The sequence below is a fragment of the Diabrotica undecimpunctata genome, chromosome 9 (assembly GCF_040954645.1).
Source record: "Diabrotica undecimpunctata isolate CICGRU chromosome 9, icDiaUnde3, whole genome shotgun sequence".
NCBI classification, from domain to species: domain Eukaryota; kingdom Metazoa; phylum Arthropoda; class Insecta; order Coleoptera; family Chrysomelidae; genus Diabrotica; species Diabrotica undecimpunctata.
In genome coordinates this window covers 30813702-30838407 of record NC_092811.1, presented here as the reverse complement: position 1 = coordinate 30838407, position 24706 = coordinate 30813702, and the positions used below count along the sequence as shown (strand labels likewise).

Genomic DNA, 24706 nt, shown 5'->3' with positions numbered 1-24706 from the left:
AAATGCATTTCAATGACAAAATGCGGTGTGATAACAAAATTGCAAAGTAGTGTTTTGAGATTACCAGCCCGCAATTTCCTATACATATGGGCTGATAATTTTCTAACAATTCATTATTTAATGTTTTTTCAAATATTTTCTTAATTTATATAAATAACTCAATTAAAAATTTTGGGCATTAGTATAAATCAAGATGTTTGTCTGTTTACATGTCTTATTGTTGCTCTCTGTAACTGTTTGTGCAGAGAATAGCACTCTAGAGTATGCTACTTCTTTTCTTAAGCGTTTCGGATATCTAAATGCATCAAGTAATGCCATTTCTAGTATAGATATGATCTTAGTTGAATTTCAAGAAAAATACAATCTTCCGGTGACCGGAACATTAAATAATGATACTATGAATATGATGAGGAATAAGCCCCGATGTTCTGTTGCTGCCAATAACTATGTAATTCATTCGAAGTGGAATAAGACGAAATTGCGTTGGTATTTCCCTCAAGCTATTAGTAATCCTAATTATATAAATCTTGCTTCAGAAGCTTTCGATAGATGGGAGAACATATCTAATTTAAAATTTGAACAAATAATAATACCTTCTCCGAAGCCTGATATTACTATAACTGTGGTACCAAATAATCATGATTTTCGAGCAAGTTGTCAAGGAAACTCTAAATGCCCATTTAATTTCGACGGTCCCGGAAAAGTATTAGCTCACGCATACTATCCTGGTGCAAACGAATGCATTGAAATCCATCTTGATGCTACTGAACGGTGGTATGTAGGAAATGGCAGGAGTCCTGATGGCGAAACCAATTTTTTGGCAGTCCTAATGCATGAAATTGGCCATTCCCTCGGACTAGAACATAGTAATATTGATTCGTCTATTATGTATCCTTGGTATCAACAAGATGTACGTTTAAGTGATGATGATAAAAAGGCAATGAGCAAGCTATATGGACAAAAAAGAACTTCCTCACCGACACCGACACCAGTTACGCAAACAACAATTTCGCACCAGGCTCTGACGCCTAAAAATATATGCCTAATTCAGTATCCTGATGTCATGTTTCTAGCTACATCTCCTCAGTTTCCAAATTATCGAATGTACGTTGGATCCGGCAAATATTTATGGAAGTTTGATTTAAATGAGATGCGTCTCCCAAAATATCCAGAATTAATTGCCGATTATCTTCCTAAAGAATTGAGGTCTACGCTAGTTTCCCATGTGTTTCAGAATTCCGATGGACACTTAATAACTTTAAGCAATAATCGGTATTACGCCGCATCTTTCCCTAATTTAAAAATTCAAAAAAGTTTTGTGTTTCCTTCTATACCTATGAGAACAAAAATAAATGCTCTGTTTCAAACAAACGGAGGGCAAATGTATTTATTATACAATGATAATTCGTACATTGAGTTTAATGAAGCTGGAGATGTCTTAAACCGAGGACCATTAAATTATCTCTTCCCCGGAATACCAAATAAAATAACATCAGCATTCCGGTACACAGATGGGTTTATTTACTTTTTTCAAAACAATACTTATTATAAGTACAGCGAATACACACGTAAAGTTGTAGCAGCAGGAACGTTTAGTTGGGGGCTTTTTGGAATACCCTGTCCTGAAGACGGTCTATTAAAACAATTAAAAACTTTGTTAAACAAAATTGTAACTATATACGAATAAAGATTGTTCTGATAATTATTTTTATAATTTTTATAATTAATAAAAATTAATAAAAAATTAAATATAGTTTTATTTAAATTCCAAGATCTTTCCATGGAAAATTAAGGTACCGATCGCACATTTGGTTTGCGCATCACCAGCTTGCCCTCGGACGTCGCCAGCTCGCCCGCTCGGACGCTGAAAAATTAAGGTACCGACCGCACATCTGGTTCGCGCACCGATCGGATGCCGCCCGCTCGGACGTTGAAAAATTAAGGTACCGACCGCACATCTGGTTCGCGCACCGATCAGCGCTCGGACGCCGGAACGCGTCCGGACGCCGTGCGCCCTTTTGGCAATACGTCGTCATATTTGAATTCCTTGCCCCTCCCCCATTCAAATGAGCCTCAGTTTGTTAAAATCGGACCACTAACAACGGAGATACGTATATACGTATATACGTATACATACCTCTCTCTCCAATACACACAATTCCCTATATGCTGTGACGTCACACACCTCTCTCTCTAACACATTGTTTTCCCTATACCTATAGTGACGGCTGTCTTGTTCATCTACTAATGACAACTTACTGGAGGCACATTGAAAAACAGACAGAGTCATGTCTATATAAAAAGAAGAAGCAGAAGATTTTTGGAAAAATAGTCAACTTGAAAATCCAGAAAATGAATTTTGATGCTCATATTACATCCCAGTTTTTTATAAATTTCGACCATGTTGGCTACAATTTCTTTGTAGTTTGGAGACTTTTTGTTTTCAAGGAAACGGCTTATGACTTCTTTAAAGAACTCCATGCTTCAGATTCATCCTGGGCCATTGACAAACAGCTTCATAGATCCTAAGTTTATGTGAATGGGAGGAAACAGAACTAATTTTAGGTCAACTATTGCATCACGCTGCAAAGTTTTTTTTTTGTCCCGATACAAGTCTTTCTCTGAGTAGTCATCTTTCTTAACGTAATTTAAAGTTCGTGTTCGACTGTCCCACTCGCACTAAAAATATAGATAATTTGTGAATCCAGACTGCTGCCCCAAAAGCATGTATATTATTTTGAGGTCTTACCAGGGTTGTCAACAATAATTGTTATATTTTATTTTACAACAGCTCAAGATTCTCATACGTTTCTTTGAAATACACAAAGTGATCAACTGGCACCGAGGCATAAATATTACCATTGTGCAACAAGACACTTTAAACTTCTCTTAGAAGAATCGATATGATGATGTGGTATCGCAATTGTCAGCTTTCAGTTTTATGGGCTACTTCAGGAATATTAATAAAATTCACCAGTGAGCCCTCTTGAGAGAAATATTCTGCGAACTCTTTTTCACGATGGCTACCATATATACCTGCCTATACCACGAAAATGTGGTTTCTGAAGCCAACAGATTTTTATCTTTTACTCGTGATCCCAATAGTTACGCAGCATCCTTCGATAGGTACAAATCTCTCACAAAGTCATTTAGTTTAGCTTGGATAAACTGTTGGGGTTGGTCAGGATTCAATTTATCTTCGTCGGTTTTTTCGTTTTAACTTTCATCTGAATGGTATAAAGAAAAGGTGGAGCAATGGGAATTCCTGGTCCGTGGGTACAGTTTATTAAGCAGATGGTGAAGCAGGATACTGAATTGTATTATACTTTTCAAATTGAAACCCTTGACATCGCAGGAGCATCGTCTTCGTGGTTTTTTGATACCCTCCATACCAAAGGAATGCCAAAGGGTAAAGAGCTACTTGTACCTTGTGTCCATTTTCTCAGTAGCTCAACACAGTAAAAGCATACTTTGTGTAGAGCCCAAGGATTGTCCTAATCACCAAGCTTTACACTGAAGTAAGTGTGATAAGCTTTCTTGATAAATTCTGTTATACTTTGTTGATGCTTTGCTATCGTTAAAACACCATACATGTAACAAAAATATATTAGGACTGATTTTACACTTTTTCGGTGACATTATGATGTATTAACACTCAGAAAACAAAATACAACTCGATGCTATAAACAACTGGCGCTACCTAACTATTTCGTAGACAACTGCCGATGCCGCCAAGTTGACGGCATTGGCAGTGTTGCCATGGAATGAAATAAACGTAATATTATACTAAAATATTTTTAATCGATTTATCAAGCATTTTAAAGACATAATTTTAATGCAATTTACGAAATATTAATAAGGTATGTCTATGCTCTAGTATAAAATAGCCCACAGCGTTTTTTTTTAGTTTTGTGAAAAATCTTCACGTGATGGGCTCAAACTAAATTCACATTCAGAATCAACGTACCCTATTTTAGCTAAGGACACTTATCAAATTCAAAACACCAAAACACCATTAAAAATTTATTTTACAAACCTGAATTTTTCATTTTCATTCTTAACGCCAACAACTGTACCTACTAATTTTGCTGCTGCCCAAGCTGCGGCTTCGCATCTTAAACATACAAAGAGATATTTTTTATTTAGTGAACTTATAGCATTTTGACATACTTCAAAGTATCTTTAATAAATTTGAAAAATTAACATTTAGATTTTATAAAATAAGCATCTTGTTAAATTTACACATATCGAGATTTATACGATTTATCGACTCTGATGCCAAAAAAAAACAGAAAATCTTGAAGAAAATCTTCATATGATCAAAGATGGAAATCTTCTATGCTTATAATTTCTATAATATTTAATGTTTGTACATCACTCACACTCATTAATAAACAAGACAATTAAAAACGAGGTTAGAAAGGAGCTGATACTATATACAATGCGATGTAAATAACTAGAGTTATAAAAGAAAACAAAAAGAAAAAACATCCACAACTTAAGAAATGAACAGATGCAAATCATTAAGAATCGAGATTAAATTATGAAAACTATAGAGAGTTTTATAGCCAACTATACAAAGAACAACAATGTATCCGGAGTGGATCATTACCAAAGATTATTATTCAGGGATCTGAAATTTTTCCGGGCATAACAGCCAATGAAGTTCGAAGGTTAGTGCAAGAAATATAAAACAGTCCCCTGCAGACGATAAAATAGGGGCAGATGCCGAGAAAGTGGATGAAAAAGGATTATAGCAGGTCCTTGTTCAACTATTTACTAGAGGTCTGCAGGAAGATGTAACACAACTCAGTGGGATAACACAGACATTATCCTACTTCATGAAAAAGAAGACGTTATTAACCTCAGAAACTACAGGCCCATATTTATACTCAATTTACAAAAATAGTAGATGAAATGATTAGAAAATAAATTGGAATTTTATCAGCCCATAGAAGAGGCGGGTTTTAGAAAAGGCTACGGAACAAACGATCACTTATTGGTAATAAAAAATCTTAAAGAAAAATGTATTGAATACAAACCACTAGCTTTGATATTTGTGGATTATAAAAAGGTCTTTGACAAAAAATATTGGAAGCCTTGACAGAATTCCGAATTGACTATAGGTATATAAATATAATTAAACACATATACCAAAACGCAACAGCTAGTGTTATAGTGGGTGATCGTCAAATTGAGAAATCCCCGATATAACGTGGAGTACGTCAGGGGGAGACACCGAAACCGTTCACTGCGCTTTTGGAATATATATGTAAAAGGGCAAAACTGACCGACAAGGGCGTAAACATAAACATAATGAGATTTGCAGATAATATTGTGCTAATAGCTGATAGGGTAGATGAGACCAAAGAACTTTTAAATCACCTCTACCTTTCTCCGCTAGAAGAGGGATTGAAAATAAATATATCTAAAACCAGATGATAACAAATCTTGTAGTCAACGAAGATATATGCGTAAGAACAAAACCCATAGACCAGGTAATGGCCTGTAAATACCTAGGTCACGAGATTTGCATAGGAAAAGATAATCAAACAGTTGAGCTTCTCTGTCATATAAAACTTGGGCAGCTTTTGGCAAGTTGAACCACATTTTCAAATCATCTGATATACCATATATATATATATATATATATATATATATATACAAGGATTTCCACAGTTTTCACTGTATTCCTTCACTCAACCGTTTTCTCCAATTTTTCCTGTTTAGCCAGTCCCCTTCCTGTAGGTTTCTTCCACTCATTGCTTCGTCCACCTCATCTCTGAAAGATCTTCGGGGTCTGCCTCTCTTTCTTCTTCCTATCGGGCTCCACTCTGTTATTCTATTTATCCACCGATTTTGGTCTGCTCTTCTGACATGTCCGTACCAGGTTAACCTCTTCTGTTCGATGTAGTCTATTATGTCGGAGTTCATGCCCATTCTCCTCTTAATCTCCATGTTATTTATCCTATCTCTTCTTGTTACTCTGCAGCTTCTCCTTAGAAATTCCATCTCTGTTGCTCTTATTTTGTTTTTGGTTTTCTTATTTATTGTCCAATTTTCACACCCATAAGTGAGGATACTTCTTGTCATGGTATTATATATTTTTTTCTTTGTTTTCATGCTGATGTTCTTATCCCATAGTACCGGGTTCAATTTTCGTATGCAGTCTCTTGTTTGTCCTAGTCTATTTTTTATATCTTCCTCCGTTGTTCCTTTGTTTGATATTATGAAACCTAAATACTTATACTTGTCTGTTCCTTTGATTTGTTTACCTTCGTCTATTTCCAGCTGTTTTATTTCTGTATTCTCCGTTGTTAGGTATTCAGTTTTCTTTAGGTTTATTTCCATCCCATTCTTTGTATATTCCTGCTCCAGTTTTCTCATCATAAAACTGAGGTCATCCTCGTCTTGTGCGATCACTATTTGGTCGTCGGCAAAACTTAGCGTATATAGATATTCGTTCCTTACTGGTATACCCATTCCTTCGCACTTTCTTTTCCATGGTTTCAGGGTTTTTTCCAGGAATATTTTGAACAGGGTGGGGGATGTGGAGCAACCCTGTAGTAGTCCCTTTGTCGTCTTAAATGGACTGCATATTCTATTGCCCGTTTTGATAGCTACTTCGTTATTCTTGTAGAGTGCTTTTACCGCGTTTATTAATGTTCGTGGAACTTCGATGTTTTCCATTGCTTCCCATAGCTTGGTTCTAGGTATTGAGTCATATGCCTTCTTAAGATCAACAAAAGCCAGATGGACGGATCTATTTTTGGCCATTCTTTTTTCTATTAGTTGTTCGACCGTGTAAATGTGATCTAAGCATGCTTTCCCCGCTGTGAAACCTGCCTGGTCTTCTCCGATTTTATCTTGTACATATATTTCTAATTTTTCCTTTATGGTCTTTCCATACAGTCTGCCTATAGACGATATAATGCTGATTCCCCGATAGTTTTCGCAGTTTTTTCTATTTCCTTTCTTGTATATTGATGTCATATATGCTTGGGTCCATTCTGCCGGTAAGTCTTCTCCATTCAGTGCTCTCTCAAACATTTTATGTATCATACGGAATAACTTTTCCGATCCGTTTTTTATCAATTCATTTGGTATTCCGCCGGGACCTTCTGCTTTTTTTGTTCTTTAGAGTTTTGATCGTTCTTTTTACCTCAGCTAGGCTTAATTCGATTTCGTCATGTGTATAGATTTCTATTCCGTCTATTTCTGATTGTTTGAATTCAGGGCGGTCTTCGGTTAGCAATTTTTTATAGTATTCTTGCCATTCGTTTTCTTTGATTTGACCGATCTTGATTTTCTCTGTCTTATTTCTTTGGAGCGACTTTAAGATGCGCCATGACTCTGAATTTCTCGTTCCTCCTATGTGCTGTTCTATCTCTGTGCATGTTTTTTCCCATCTTTCATTTTTTTCATTTGCTACTTTTCTTTTCACTTCTTTATTTTTTTTCCTGTATAGTTCCAAGTCCTCATAGTTTTTTGTGTTCAGGTATTTTATATGAAGTTCTTTTTTCTCTTTTATGCATGTTAATGTGTCTTCGGTTAATTTCGTAGTTTGGTGGGTGTATTTTTGGTCCGCTTCTCCAAGAGCTTCTAGGGCTGCTGTCTTCATGCAGGTTTTTATGTGTTCGTATGTTTGTTCTAATGATTCATACCGAAACTCTTCTAGCTTTTGGTCCAATCTTCGCTTATATAGGTCTTTTATTGAGTCTTCTTCTAATAAATTGATTTTGAATTTCTTTTCTTGTGTTGAGCACGTATTGACAGGTGTAGCCGGAGCCGTAACTTGGTCAGACTCTCCCTGGGTCGGTTTCTGTTGGGTCCATATGAAGGGGAATTCCATCCAAGCGATTACTAGTTTGTGATCTGTGCCGCATTCTGCGCCTCGCTTTACTCTCACGTCTTTTATTTTTATCGAGCTTTCGTGATTTACTATAACATAATCAATAATAGACCTCAATTTTCTTGTTTCTTGTGTCCAAGTGTATTTGTGTATGTCTTTATGTTTGTAGAAGCCGTTTGTGATCTTTAAGTTGTTTATTTCGCATAGCTCAATCAATCTCTCCCCGTTATCGTTCATTATATATATACATATATATACATACCAATATGTCTTAAAGGAAAAACTGTTAATCAGTGTATTTTACCATTGTTGACTCACGGAGTGGAATCGTTGACTATGACAACGAAAATAGTAAAAAAGATCCGTGTGCTTCAAAGGGCGATGGAGCGAGCTATGTTGGGCGTTTCAATACGAGACAAGATCCCAAACCACCAGCAACGATGAAGATCAGGAGTGGCTGATGCTGTAGAGAGAATAGCAATACTGTCGTCGAACTGAACGGGTCACGTGGCTCGAATGACAGATAAGAGATGGACAAAGCGGATATTGGAATGAAGACCAAGACATGATGCCTAACGAGGCAGAAATTGGATGCAAGAGGCACAAGATCGAAACAGATAGAAAATTATTAGGAAGATCTATGTCCAGCAGTGGACAAGCGAATATTGAATGACTATGATAATGACCTCACTATAGTGACATGATGGAGATGGTGGTTTACCTTGTTTTTAAATAGATGTGCACATCGACTGTGGAATCCTAATACCAGTAAATCATTAAAGCTACACTAGTTTTTGCGTGGTTAGTTAAATCCCGAATGGCTATCTGTTATACAGGACATAATAGTGTTGAGTTGGGTATCAAAGCAAAAGTGGGAAAAAACTGGTGTTTAACACAAAACAGAGAAAAGTAACTTTTACCGTTTTGATATTACTTACCTAGACTGATGCACACTTCTAGGCGGAGTGCGACTTAAGAGTCTTGGTTGACTGGCAAAAGCATACAGCTTTTTTAACTCTTTTGGGTTTTTCTTTACAACTTTTGGCTCTTCTATTTTGACCCCCATGAGTAATGCTATCTCAGGCGGCGGTTCTAGAAATTGTCCCTTTTTAACGGTTGTTACAAAAGGCTTTCTAGATGTTGGTGGGTCCGAATATGAAGGTTTTTGTTGTTTATTTTCATTTTTTTGCAGTCTCTTAAGTTTGGAATCTAAAACGGAGAGTTTTATAGTTTTTAATGAATTTTTCAAGCTAACACCCTAGTATGTTTACGTAAAAAGGAATGTATATATATATATATATATATATATATATATATATATATATATATATATATATATGTTCCGAGAGATACAAAACAAATATTCCTCTACATTCTATTGTCAATGCATACAACTGCCCTAAACAACCATTGGCCAAAACTCTACAACCTCTCGCCAAAAAAATGCTTCATCCTTCGTCAAAAAAAAATTCTTTTCACTTCATCAAACTTTTTAAACAATTCCCTATATCACCGTCAGACATTCTAGTAAGTTTCGATATCGTTTTATTTTTTAAAACATTTCTATAAACGAAATTGTAAATATTCTGAAATTTAAATACAGTATCCAGGAAGACCACTTATCTCTCATTAAATATTGTATGTAAAACACTTATTTCATCTTCCAAAATCAATTCTACAGACAAATAAATGGTGTTTCAATGGGCTCCCTACTATCTCCAGTAATTGCCAATATCTTTATGGAAGACTTCGAGACCCGAGCACTATCCACATATTGGCATCAAACCCACATGTTGGCTACGATATGATGACGACACATTCGTCATTCGGCCCCACTGGTGGGGATGCTTTGGTGTATTTTCAAACCCGTCTGAATGGCATACATCCTAGTATCAAGTTCACGAAGGAGAAGGAAACTGATTCATCCCTACCGTTTCTCGACGTTATCATAAAGAAAACTAATCCAAAGGTTTTCATCACTCTGTTTATTAAAAAACAACCCATACCAATCGTCACTTGCATGCCAACTCTCATCGTTCACCTTCACAAATTAATTTAGTCAATAATACCCTTGTCTCCAGATCAATACGCCTTTGGGATGATGCAAGAAGACCCAATGAGCTCTCTAGTTTAAAACAAGTCCTCATCCAAAACGGTTACTGCTAAAATAACATCAATAGAAGCGTCCACAGACATCAATCTCCCACTTAATCTTAATCCAAAGACTCAGACCCTCATCACATAAAAGCTTTTCTTCCTTACATCAAAGGTGTCACTGACAAAATCGACAAATTCTTAAATCAAGAGGAATAAAGACAATATTTAACCCCCAACAAAAACTTTCATCTCTTGTCCGATTAATCGAAGACAACATTCTAAATGAACAACACGGAGTTTATGAACTTTCTTATGCAGACTGCTCCCGATCCTATATAGGCCAAACAAATCGTAAAATCAAATAGGAAAATCAAAATAGGATTTATGACCATTCCATTTCGGTTTGCAATTCGGATTCACTTTCAGCTCTAAGTCAACACCATCTTCATACCATCTCTAATCAAAGTAAAAAGGTATTTAAAAATCACTCCGTAGTGTATCTCCATTTTTGGGCAATTATGAGTGTTTTAAACGCACAGTAGCAGCTAGTGATTGTGATTAAACGTATAGAAATAAGTAAAAAACATAAATATATTTTAGCAATTTAAGTATTAAATATACAGGGTGAGTCATGAGGAACTTTACATACTTCTACCATATGTAGAGTCCCTCAGGGAGCATATCATGTGGCCACTAAAAAATGTCAACTCCTCTTCTTTATTAATTAACAGGGTGATTTGTGTAATTGACCATTTATTTCATTTTACTGTAGTGTTTATACGGCTTATTTGATTTTTTTAATTTTTGCATGATACAGTACACTACTATCAAGCATTCGACTGGTATTAGCTAAACTAAAAAATTCCAGGACTGGCTTTGGAAAAATTAATTTAGGGATTCGTATTAAATATTACACCCTGTATAAATTTTTTTTAAAATGCAATAAGTGATTTTCAAACTACATAAATAGCCAATGAAAACGACATAGGTGCGACAATGTTGTCGCACCTTTATTAAATTTTTAGTGAACGATCAAATCTTACCAAAAATAGAACAACCATAATGAAGTATCAAATTATAAGGTATTAATTTAAACAAATGTTATAAATTTCAAACATTTTAATTAAAATGAGTTCCTACAACATGATCTAATACGTAGAAAATTAACATCTTTATTGTCACTTTGTATTATCTCTACGATAGAATCAATTGTTTTTCAATTTTAAATTTTTACTCATAGATCGTATTGGGGCATTATTTTCGATAAATAATAAATTAAATTGATTAAAAAGTCAAACCTCTTGTATGTGTTAGTTTTTGTTGATTGTAAATGATTAAAATTTTATGTCAAATAATAATACATTGCATCAACTGTACTAAATAAAAATAATTCTAAAGAAGTTTAAAATGAAGGTTGGCGTTGACCGTTTGACGTTTCTTGATATTTTATACCCATTGCCATTATTGTATGACATAATATTTGTTTATGAATTCTGTAATGGGAATGGTAGGGCTGCTAGTAGAGAATATCGCAGGAGATTTCCTAATCGTCGAACTCCCAGTCATCCAACATTTGGGTCAGTTTTTAATTATTTGCGAGAAAATGGCACTTTTCCTAGTGGAACAACAGAGCGACATGTAGATGAAGCGCAGGAAGATGACATTATGGACGCCGTTACTATGAACCCTACAATAAGCACTAGACAAGTAAGTCGAGAACTCAATGTTACTCAATCAAAAGTAAGTAGAGTCTTACAAAAAAATAATCTATACCCATATCACATCCAAATGGTCCAGCGACTACATGCTGGAGATGAGATCGATAGGTTGGAATTTTGTAGATGGATTAACAATAATCGACCAACGCTATACAGGACACTATTTACAGATGAAGCCCAATTTACCAGAGACGGGATAAATAATTCACGAAATTCACATGTGTGGGCAGAAGAAAATCCCCATGCTATTCGAGAACGTCGTTCTCAGTTAAGGTTTTCGGTTAACGTGTGGATTGGTGTCATAAATAACCAATTAGTAGGTCCTCACTTTTTTGATAATCCCTTAACAGGGCAGGTCTATTTGAACTTTCTACAAAATATTTTGCCAAATTTGCTTGCCAACGCGAACGTTGCTATCCGAGGGATGTATTTTCAGCATGATGGGGCACCCCCACACTTTTTACTGGCAGTGAGACAACATCTCAATAATGTTTATGGCAACAGGTGGATAGGACGTGCAGGTCCTATTTCGTGGCCTTCAAGATCCCCTGATTTCAATCCCGTTGATTACCATATTTGGGGACGATTGAAGCAACTAGTTTACGCAGTGAATATTAATAACCGACAACAATTAATTGATAGAATTATACATTGTTGTAATACTATTAGAAACGATCCCCAGAGTATCCATAATTCAATACGTCAATTAACAATTCGGCAACAAAAATGTGTACAGGCGCTGCAGGGTTCCATTTCGAAAATCTATTTTAAATTATTTTTATTTTGTTACTGTTATTGTATCTTTTCCAGTTCTAATTTATGGGTTTATCATAACTATGTAGATATTTTTAGTTTTTTTTTTTAATTGTTCTTCGTTATTGTTAGTAGTTACTGTTTTTTATTGTGCAGTGACTCAGTTTATCATTTCAATTAAAATGTTTGAAATTTATAAGATTTGTTTAAATTAATTCCCTTATAATTATTTGATACCTTATTATGGTTGTTCTATTTTTGGTAAGATTTGATCGTTCACTAAAAATTTAATAAAAGTGCGACAACATTGTCGCATATGTCGTTTTCATTGGCTATTTATGTAGTTTGAAAATAACTTATTGCATTTTAAAAAATATATATACAGGGTGTAATATTTAATACGAATCCCTAAATTAATTTTTCCAAAGCCAGTCCTGGAATTTTTTAGTTTAGCTAATACCAGTCGAATGCTTGATAGTAGTGTACTGTATCATGCAAAAATTAAAAAAATCAAATGAGACGTATAAACACTACAGTAAAATGAAATAAATGGTCAATTACACAAATCACCCTGTTAATTAATAAAGAAGAGGAGTTGACATTTTTTAGTGGCCACATGATATGCTCCCTGAGGGACTCTACATATGGTAGAAGTATGTAAAGTTCCTCATGACTCACCCTGTATATTGATTAACAATATGTACAGACTAACTCAGTGAATACCGGGAAAAAATAAGTACACAATAAATAACTAAAATATACAATTGTAATTAAAAATAAACAATTATAGTAAATTAGATAACAAAGAGTACTGAAAAGAAACCCGAAAAGAAAACCTGAAAGTCGACCGTCTGTAGGGTCGACCTGGGCAGTGGTTATTATCGCGATACAAGTAAATGAATTTGGATGATTTCATGACAGATGAAAGTATGAGGGAAGCTACTATAATAGGTGAGTAAAAACTTAATATATTTAAAAGAACAAAAATGATACCAAGAACACCAAAAAAACATAAAATGAAAGCTTATTAGAGACAATGATGAAAATGATAAAACAGCTAACGAATGACATGAAGAAAATAAAGGAATAAATACTTGAACAGGGTGAAAATATAAAAAATATAGTCCAAGACATCAATGAGATTAAAGAACAACAAAAAAATATAAAAAAATAAATAAAAGATCTGACGTAAGTTAATGAACAAGCAATGAAAGAAATGGAGCAAGTAAAAAAAAGCTCGCTTTGACGAAAGAAAAAGTGAAAAAAAATAAAAAATGAAAAACGAGTAAACATTATAATAGTATAAGGACTTATAATAAAAACATAATATGCAGAAAGAATTGCGAGAGACAACGAAGAATTTTATCAGGAGAGAAATAGGAGTTGAAATAACAGTAAATGTATCGAAAAAATTGAGATAGAAAACATGGTTGGTTGAGTTAAGTAGTAGAGAAAAAAAATTATGAAAAATTAATTATATTATAATTCATATAATATTATAATATTATATAAATTATGAAAAATAAAAATTAATCGAAGAACTTAAAAGAAAAGATCTATATAAACGAAGATATGACCAAAGTAGAAAAAGATATACATGCAAAAATCAGGAACTAAACAAAGGACGAAAGAACAAAAGGAAAGCGTATTAACATTCGATTTCAAAAGATATTTATCGACAATAAAATATGGAAATGGAATCGAGAAAAATACAGACTGGAAAAAATAAGCAAAATTTGTTTAAAAACTAGCAAATAAAATAAAAAGTGACAAATCAACGGTAACGACAAGGCATGGAAAAGGAAAACGAGCAGCATATATTGTTCAAAAAATAAAAACAGTCTATAGTATGTAGAAGCCACAATTAGAATGCAGTGCAAGTACCGTAAGTAGGGTAAAGCCCGATTCAATCATCGATGTATAAATAAGAGAGTCACATTGTCGAACTAAACAATAACATGAAGAAGAATACTATAACAAAAAGTAAAATATATCAAAAACTCATTGTCAATAGCTTATCTATTCAATAGCTCCGATTGTAAACACATTCTTTGGGAAATAAAGATCATTATAAAGTCATTAGAAGAAGTGAATCAGTTTTGATCCCCATTGTCCACGAAAAGCAAACATGTCTCTTTGTCGATTTAGCTACTGGCCATTAGACCAAAAACTTGTTGGCAAAAACTATGTAGCTTAGTACTATTTTATTTTCAGAAGCGGATGAAAATACCTACATCATGGAGCTGTTTCCAGTATCTGTCATGAATTTCAAATAAGGTAAACTTAGCGTGCAAGTCAAACTTGTGGTGGTAAATGTATTGCACTATCATCTAAACTAAAAAAATTGTGACAGCTTGACTAATTACTGTGAAAAAAGTTTCGAAAATGTGCCGGGTACAAAATTTAGAACATCTGAGAAGAGGCCCAGCAAGGCGAACTGAAACCGGTACAGAAAAGGAAGAAAAACAGTTTCCAGTCCAATTCACGTAAGAATACTTACGATGAGGGAGTGAAATCTTGAATAAGGAAAATTGTCTATAATTTTTTTTTTGGAAATCATACCACCAACCGTTCACAGCATAATGAACAGAATGAAGAATAATGAGGACCTACAGCTTTTTCAAAAACCACATTTCGTAGGCTACTAAATGACATGGGTTTTGAATATGGTAAAAGAGGTCGAGATTCGATAATGATGGAAAGAAAAGATATCATATCCTGGAGATACAAGTAACTCAGACAAATAAATACATTGAGGAAGAAGGATAATGTTAAACTTGTTTATATAGATGAGTCTGGGACTAATGTCGGTGCTTCAATCAAAACGGATTGCAGGGACACAACGATCAATAATCCACGAGATGCCTTCATAAAAGGGCTCTCTCCTGGACTGAAAGCTCCAACCCAAAGAGGTCCTTGGTTTGTTTTTCTTTATGCTGGAAGCGAAACTGGTTTTGTGGCATAGGCCGAACTAACTTCCTTAGCCAAGAAGGGAACCGCTGATTCCCACGACGAAATGGGCGGGGATCTATATGAAGAATGGTTTGAGAAGACGTTAATTCCAAATTTGCCGAAAGACAAAGAAAACGTTGTCGTTTTGGATAACGCGTCATAAAACTCTCGCAAATTTAATTTCCCGAAAAAATTGTGAAACAAAATGCAAATCAAAGATTGGCTAATCGAAAAAAATATTTTCTTCGAGGAAGATTACCTAAAAAGTAAATTACTGGATACTGCGGCCGCATTTAAAGACAAGTACGACAAGTACAAAATTGGAGCAATTGCGGAAAAATATGGCGTTAAGATTTTGAGACTGCCGTCTTACCATTGCGAGCTGAACCTGATTAAGATGGTGTGAAGTGAATGGTATGTGGAATCAAACAACGTCGATTTTAAAGAAAAAACTGTACAATGGTAAATAAAAGAAGCTTACCAACACATATCTAAAGAGCAGTGGCATTATTATGTACACCACGTCAAGAAAGTTGAAGAAAAAATGTTTCCGGTGGATAATTTGCAGGAAGATATTGAACCGGTGATAATGAATATAGGAGATGATTCAGAGGATGAAGACAATTTAGATATGGATTCCGATTAGTATTAATTAACGAGAAATATTTCAGATTTAATGCTAATTTGTTTTTTTTTAGTAATGTACGTACAGTACATTTAAGTTATGATCTTGTGTATTTTATGTATATATACTTATCGTATCGTATAGGGTAAACTACTTGCATTTTTTGTATATATCAATTTAAGTATTTACGAAGTATTAGATACTTTATGTATATAGATATTTTTTATAGAATTAATTTGTTTTTTTTTTTGTTTGTTCTAATATTTAACTTAGTTAAATTAATGAGTAAAGATTTTTGAAACGAAGCACGTACGGTGCTGATTTCTCAGTCTATCGTGAAACTACCACACACCTACCCCTGTGCCGACATGAGAGGCATTGATGCGCGTCGTAAGACCTACACTGCATTCTAACTCTCGCTTATACTATAGCAAAGGAAAGTATATACAGATAGGGACGTGGAATATCAAAGGGTAGTTTGAGGAAGGAAAGCTAAAATACTTGGCTGCAGAAATAAATAAATATAATTTTAATATTATAGCTTTACAGGAAACTATAAAAATAGAGGTACAAATAGAATGTTAGAAACAGGCTTTCTAATAAACAATCAATTAAAGCGGTTAATTTTTGAGTTAAAAGCAATTTCAGAAAGAGTATTTATTTTTAGAATTAGAAGTAAATTTGAGACGATTTCACTTGTGAACAAAGACGCACCATCGGAGGAAAAGAATGCAGAAATGAAAGAGGAATTTTACTGTGATTTAAATAAAGCATAAATTTATTTAAATTTTACCTTACAGGGGCCTTCCCTCTTACCTCATGCTTGCATTGATAACTGATGTAGAATAGCCTTTGTAATTACTTTTGGTACTATTAGGATTATTGATATTAAAAGAACTTTATAAAAACAGAGTTAAATCTAAAATTAACGTAAGTATACATTTCAAAATTTTTAAAACTCAGCAAAAAATGCAAGCATATCCCCGCTCTTTTTTTTATATATTTTAAAAATACAAAATCTACAAATATAACAACTTTCTGAAAACAAGATTCTTTATTGCACTTGTAATTTGTCGGAATATTAATTATACAACGCAACAATTAACAAGGAATCACTTAAAATACTATACACTTAATTTTATTTTTTCCATAGCTAATGTTAAAGTGTTGCTATAACAACTGTTTTGAGTAGATAAAGTATCACTTTAACCGCTAGGGTAGATAAAGTGGCACTTTAACAGCAAGAGAAGAAAATGTTTTAACTTTTTTATATTCAATAAAATTTACAAATTCAAACACATTAAGGATTAAAAACAACTGAAATTTTACAATTAACATTATTAGAAATATCTATTTTTGGAGCATCACAACTTGTACTCGTTTGCTTAAACACTTAAATGCAACAATATTCTCCGCAAAAACCAAAACGTAACATTTGTTTGACATTTGTTGACAGAGTAATTCATATCTCTAGCAACGGAGCAACACAATTGCGATTTTTGTGCTAAAAATTACAATTTTCTTTGAAATTCTATTTTTCACCTGAACTTGCTATAGAAAAAAATGTTGTATTGCACACGACGATAAAATCGCATTATCTTCTCGAGCATAATTCTCTTTGGTAAAAAGTTTGGTTATGGACACTTGTTTGAACATAACGTTCAGTGTAATAAAATAGATAACAAAATAAAAATAAAACTTAAACATAATTATTTAGCAAAATTTCAAAAAAAAATAACGTATCTCTGGTAAAAACTTGGATCATGGAGTACATATTTATATACAAGCTATATGCTCCCGAAGAAGTAGTCTTGTTTCACTTGTTGTCTCCATCTCAGTTTAGGTCTGCCTCTGGTTCTTTTACCTAGTTGTATCTATTCCGTTATAACTCTTAACGGATTGCTCTTCTCTCTTCTCATTTTGTGTTCATACCATCTAATTCTTTGTACTTTTATTGATCTACCTATGTTCTCTTGACCCATTCATTCTTGTATTTCGTGAGTCATCAATTGTCTTGCATTCTCTTTGTTGTCCCTCTTTGGTCCCAGTATTTTTCTGATAATCTTCCTCTCAAAAACTTTCAATTGCTCTTGCCTTGTGCTTTACCATTTCAATCTTGTTTTATTCTTTTCTCCACCGCTAATTTACACTCATCGTCAAACCAATGATTTCTTCTTTTATTTTCCATTTTGTCAACCACTTTCTCTGCTGCATTGTTTATTCCTTGTTTGATTTTTTCCACTGTTCCTCCATTTGTTGTTCTTTGAACTGCATCTGTGTATTTACTTCTTATACAAATCTTACTTCTTTGTCTTTCAATTTTCTCTGTGTTTTTGGTCTTTCAGTCTTCGTTGTTTTTATTTTACATTTTGGCATATGGTTCAATCGATGTTGGCTCCTCTGTGAGATCTAACGATGTTTGTGTTCTTTTAGTCAGTACATGGTCTATTTGATTTCCCTCCAGACTCCAGATCTCATCAATGTTATTTTGTGTATGTCTTTTTGTTTATATCTTATGCTACTTGTGTCCTGTTTAATGCCGCTGCTAATTTATATAGTCTTTCTCCATTATCGTTTGTTGTGTCATGTAGTGAATTTGCACCTGCAACCCCTCTGAAGCAATTTTCTTTGCCTATCTGGGTATTTAAATCTCCTATAAGGATTAATATATTTTCTCCAGGGATATTCTCGGCATTTTCTTCTAGTGTTTCATAGAACTGCTGTTTTGTCAAGTCATCACTGTTTTCTGTGGATCATGGAGAAGGTTGTTATATTAAAAATAAACTAATATCTATAATTCATGTATTTTTAGGAAAACACTTACTCTGTTTTAAAAATAAGCAGAATTTTTCCATTTTTCTAAGTTTGCAAGATAGTCTATCACATCGTCATAAAATACTGATTTGGAATTGGATATTATTTCTTTAACGTACTCTTTTTCGATTGAAAAAAGAGATACATTACTCAATTCACTTTGACTCATCGAATTGCGGCTCTAAGTTTTAATTCTTCTTAGTGCTAAAAAATTTCTTTCTACTGAAGCCGATGTTATAGGAATGGTTACAACAATAGATATAGATCAAGAAAACGATGGAACAACAACTTTTTGGAGACACATTAAAAAACAGACAGTCATATCTACATAAAAAAAAAGATCAAGAGAAACTGAAAGAATGAGGAAAGAGGGAAAGATCCACAACAATATGGTTAGGAAGAAAAACCCTAGAAACAACATAGGATGAAGAAAAAGGGTACAGTTGATATATCTGAATAGAGTCAAATAGCCAAAGATGCACCCAGGTAAAGGTAAAAGAAGAAGATGCGGATCATCTATCTTCACTACATTTTCTCTCTAGCCTCTTTTTCTAATTATTCTCTAGAAAATAGAAAAATAATCTTATAGGTGAAATAACATGCATTAGTAGTGAGTAGGTCATTTTTATTTAGTTCTTGACTGATCGATTTTTAAGTGTTTTAGAAAATTGAAGTTGCTTTGAAAAAGTCGACAATCTATTAGTTTTTTATGTCTCTAATCCTCATTTTCTACTTTCCTTAATCAATAAACATGGTTGAATATTTAAACATAGTAATGGTTGTTTGTTCGAAACGTAGAATCTAGTTTATTTTCCACACATGACATAACATCCGGACCCAATAACATTAATACAACGAAACTGCTTGAAAATTATGTAAATAACAGTTTATGTTTACCGAATATCTATAGTTGATTTCTCTATTTTTATTTGGTTGATTGTCACAGCATATATTTTCTAAAAAAATATTTAATATTTTATTTTTAACACAAAATAGAGTTTTTAATATTTTAACAGAAAATGTTCAAGAGAAAAAACTGTTATATTTATAGCAAAAAAGGTACGTTAATATTTTCCAAAATATTGTCCCTTTTTGTTGATAATATATAGGTTTTTCTATAATTACTGAATAAAAAGAGAATATGATTTTCTTCTTCTTACGAAGAAGAAAAAAGCTTGGAGATTATCTTAATTATTTGAACTCTATTCACTGCTTCTCTAAAAAGCTATTTAGTTGACCACTCCCTGAGATTATTCAGCCACGATGTCGCTTTCCAACAAAACGCTTTATTAAAATCTTTCCCTGCATGCAGAAGCTGGTATTTTGTTCATCCCGGTTCTTCTAGGTTTCATTGTCTAGTACTTTTTGCATAATAGCTTTCGAGTAAAAGGCAAATGGTAATGGATAGAGAATGTAACCTTGCCGTACCCCTCTTTTAATTTTGATGTTCTCCAGTTGCTATCTATTTGCTGTGCGCTGTCTGGTTATAATATAAGTTTTCTAATATTATTATATCTCACTTGTCTAGTTGCTCTTGTTTAATAAATTTGGTTGTGTATAATTTTTAAAATTTCAGCGTATGGCTGAATAAACTTATTATTCTATGATCTTTACATTATTTCTCGTTGTTTTTCTTAGGGAATGCGAGAAGTCATCTCGTCTTTCTCCTGTTTCATAAACTGTATTAAAAAGTTTAGTAAGCACATGTATATTCTATGTATATTATATTGTTATGGGTGATTTTAACGGCCGTGTTGGCAATGATATAATTCCAGAAATAAATCAGCGATATAATGAAAATATTGGAAATGGAAACGGAGACCTTTTGACGGACCTGTGCAGCATAAACCAAATACGTATTAATAATACGTTTTTCATTCACAAAGAACAATAAAAATACAGTTTTGAAAACAATATGACAAAGATCTATGACAGACTATATTCTGTCGAATGGAGATTTGCACCCCTCTCAAATCTTGGATATAAGAGCACTAACATCAGTAGAAATAAGAAGCGATCATAAATTAGTATTGCGCAAAATTCAAATGAAAACACATATATGTGATAACAAAATACCAGAATACACAACAAAGATAAGAGTCGAAAGCTTACTAAAATACTCCAAAAGATACCTATTCCAAAAAAGAATAACCGAATAAAGCAGAAACACATATATCACAGAAAGTGATGGGGTCGAAGAAAGTTGGGCAAGAATCAAGTCTAATATCTTAGTTTCGGCCAAAGAAGTTCTTCAAGGAAGGCGAAGAACTCCATGGTTTTGTACAGAAGAGAAGGATAAATGTACAGAAAAGAAAAAAGCTTACCTGAAATACATGTCAACCAAAACACAAGAGGCGTACCATAATTACAAACCAATAAGAAACGAAACACATGCACTTAAGGGAAAAATAAAAAATTATCACTGGGAACGCTTTTCGAAAGAAATGGAACATGATTTTTATGGTCTGCGAAAGGACATATGGCGCTTTATAAGAAGTCAAAGAACGGAGGTGAAGGAACTAATAAAACCAAAACACGTAGAAAAGGAAACATGGATTAACTACCTAAAACACCTCTATACAGAGGAAGAACAAATGACACTAGAACCGGAAACACCAGAAATTACCACAAATGAAGAACTTAATATAAATAAACAAGGAGTTCGTAAAATACTTGAAAAGCTGAAGAACAGAAAAGCATTCTACTATTCAAAAAAGGAGATAAAAAACAGACAGAAAACTACAGAGGTATAAACTTGTTAAATACTACCCTAAAACTTATAACTAAAATTTTACAAGAACTAATAAATCAGAGGATAAGTTTAGCAGATGAACAACAGGGTTTTCGTAGTGGAATATCGTGTACACTTGCAATATTCGTCATAAAGCAAATTACTGAGAAATCACTAGAGTATAATAGAGCATTTCTGTGTATGATTGACTTAAAGAAAGCATTTTCATTGAGAAAGTAAGAATCAAAAATGTAATCCATCTTCTGTATAATAGAAAAGTTCCCTTAGATATTATAAAAACTATTGAAAACATCTACCAAAACAACAAAATGGAAGTCAAAATAGATGGACAACTTACAGAACCTATAGAAATCGACAGCGGAACACTGCCCTACGCTCGTTAATTTAATCATTGATAGCCCAAGATGAAGATAGACTACAAAGACTGATCCACATATTTAACATAAGAGCAAAAAAATTTAACATGACAAGCTCATCCAAGAAAACTAAGACAATAGTAATCAGCAAAGAACCAACCAGATGTAAAATAGAAATTGATGGCATCAGTATTGAACAAGTAATGGAAATAAAATACTTTGAAATTACACTGGCTAACTATGGAGACCTGGACAAAGAAGTGAGAGATCAAGTACAAAAATCAAGCAGACTGGCAAGATGTCTTAATAGCACTATATGGCGAAACAGACACGTTAACATTGAGATGAAGTCAAGAATTTATAAAGCCAGTGTAAGACTAATAATGACATTTGCCCCAAAAACATGACCCGACACAGTCACAACACAAAGGCTCATGGAAACGGCAGAGATGAGAGTATTGAGAAGAATTATGGGAAATACACGGAGAGATCAAAAGAAAAGTAAAGACATTAGAAGAAAATGTAACGTACAGTGTATAAACGAAGGGGCACTAAATAAAAAAAAGTATGGAGAAACCGCATAGGCATAATAAGGGAGATCCGTATCGTCAAAATATAAGTTATCAATCTGCAGAAGAAGTATTGGACGACTGCTCAAAAGATGGAGTGACAACTTCCATAGAGGTATTAATCTGCCAATGATCAAGCAGAATTGCTTATAAAGAATTTTTCATATTTTTTAGCGTATTAAGTACCTCGTCATTTATTATTATTGGTCCGCTATCTAGTTCTTCTGATATTGTTGGACCAAGTCTATCATCTTGAAAGAGGCCTTCTGTATATTCTTTTTATGTTCGTATTTTTGATTCGTTGCCTGCTGTTGTCCGTCCGTTACCCTCAATTAGTTAATGTTCGTGCCTAGGACTGTAGCCTTTGGTGATTTCTATAATCTTGTTGTTTATAAAACCTAGTGGTTTCATTGTAGAAAAAGTTCCCCTTGTTGAAGACGTACAACATAAGTCTAATAACTTAGTTCGATAATAAGCCAGTAAATATGTTATCAACTTACGTTGGTAGTGAACCTAGAACCACAAAACGTAGGTACTTCCGAAAAGAAAAAAACATACAAAGAGATTCCATGCCCACAAGCTGTTGAAGTTTATAATCAGCTGATGGAAGGAGTGGACTTATTAGAGTCGATGCTGGGGCTTTACAGAATTTATCTAATATCAAGAAAATGGTATAAACGAATGTTTTTTCATATGTTGGATCTATGTGTTGTGATTGCATAGATACTTTGGAGTAGAAAAAATTAACAAAATAATTGAAGGATTCGACCGTTACTTGATGGAAATTCATTTTATGTAACAATAAAACACTGAAAACTTTGTTTTCAAAACTTCCACAAAATTTATTTTAAATTCTTATCACTACAATGTTTCGGCTGATTGCCTTTCTCAAGTGATCTGTTTTTGGCATGGGGTTACACTTCATAGTCTCTAATGAAATAGGTTGAGGAGGGGAGAACTATTTGTCTCAAGCTGGTCATTCAGAATTATATCTGTGTTTTTTAATTCGTTGATTTCCATAGATGCTAATACAGATAGCTTAAAGCCTTTATTTTGAATGTGGAGAATTTTATATTCGTCATTAAAAGAATTATTATGATCTAGAAGGTGAAATGCGTATGTAGAATCTGTTTTTCTATAAAAATAAATTTTGTGGAAGTTTTGAAAACAAAGTTTTCAGTGTTTTATTGTTACAAATTAACCAAATTATTATATGGCATTATGTGATTTTAAACAAGCCGTTTCTGAACATTTATATAAATCTGGGAAGTCACTACCAAGAAAGAGAGGTCATCCAGTAGGACAAAATGGGACTCCAGCGTCTAGTCATCAGGGAACTCCAACGTCTAGTCGTCAAGGAACTCCACCTGTGTTAAAAAATGGAACAACCCCAACACCAACAAAAAGAACAAGAAAAACTTCTGCTTTACATCAAGAGATATCGTTAAATTTTGTGCGTACGGACAACATTGCAAACGAAAAATATCGCAAACAATGTCAAATATGCACAAAAAAAACTTACACTAAATGTTTTTTTTTATATATATTTAGGGATTCTACAGTATTCACTGCCTTCCCTCGCTCAACCATTTCCATCTCTCTCTGTTGTTCCATTCTCCATCGTTTAGGCCTCTCTTACTCATGGCGTCGTCTACTTCGTTCCTCCAGGATTTTCGGGGTCGTCCTCTTTTCCTCCTTCCTATGGGGCTCCATTCGGTTATTCTCTTTATCCATCTGCTGTCGCTAGTTCTTCTTACATGTCCATACCACTTTAATCTTTTTTGTTTTATACATGTTAGTATGTCTGTTTCTATTGATGCTCTTTGCTTTATTTCGTCATTACTTCTCCTATCCATTCTTGTTACTCTGCAGCATCTTCGCAGGCATTTCATCTCTGTTGCTACTATCTTACTGCTGTTTTTCTTGTTTATGATCCAATTTTCAGCCCCATGTGTCATAATACTTCGCACTAATGTTTTATAAATCTGCGTTTTTGTCTTCATATTTAGGTGTCTATCCCACCATACTGAGTTAAGTTGTCGGATTGCTGTTCTTGTTTGTCCTAATCTTTGTGTAATTTCTTCCTCTGTTGTTGCCTTTTTCGTGATTATAAACCCCAGGTATTTGAATGTATCCTTTCCTTTGATTGTTACGTTGTCATCAATCTATAGATCTTCTATGTCTTCTTCACTTGTAGATAGGTACTCTGTTTTCGCGA

The 24706-nt window shown here is 33.8% G+C and overlaps 1 protein-coding gene across 1 annotated transcript in view; it reads right to left on the bottom strand.

The window, feature by feature from the left end:
- LOC140449339 (uncharacterized) overlaps nt 1-24706 on the bottom strand; it is a 101022-nt gene that overhangs the window by 33844 nt on the left and 42472 nt on the right. The window contains exons 3-4 of the mRNA XM_072542474.1: nt 8791-9061; nt 4037-4114 (exon numbers count right to left, since the gene is read on the bottom strand). Of these exons, the coding sequence (XP_072398575.1) occupies nt 4037-4114; nt 8791-9061 (349 nt within the window). The remainder of the gene's footprint in view (nt 1-4036; nt 4115-8790; nt 9062-24706) is intronic.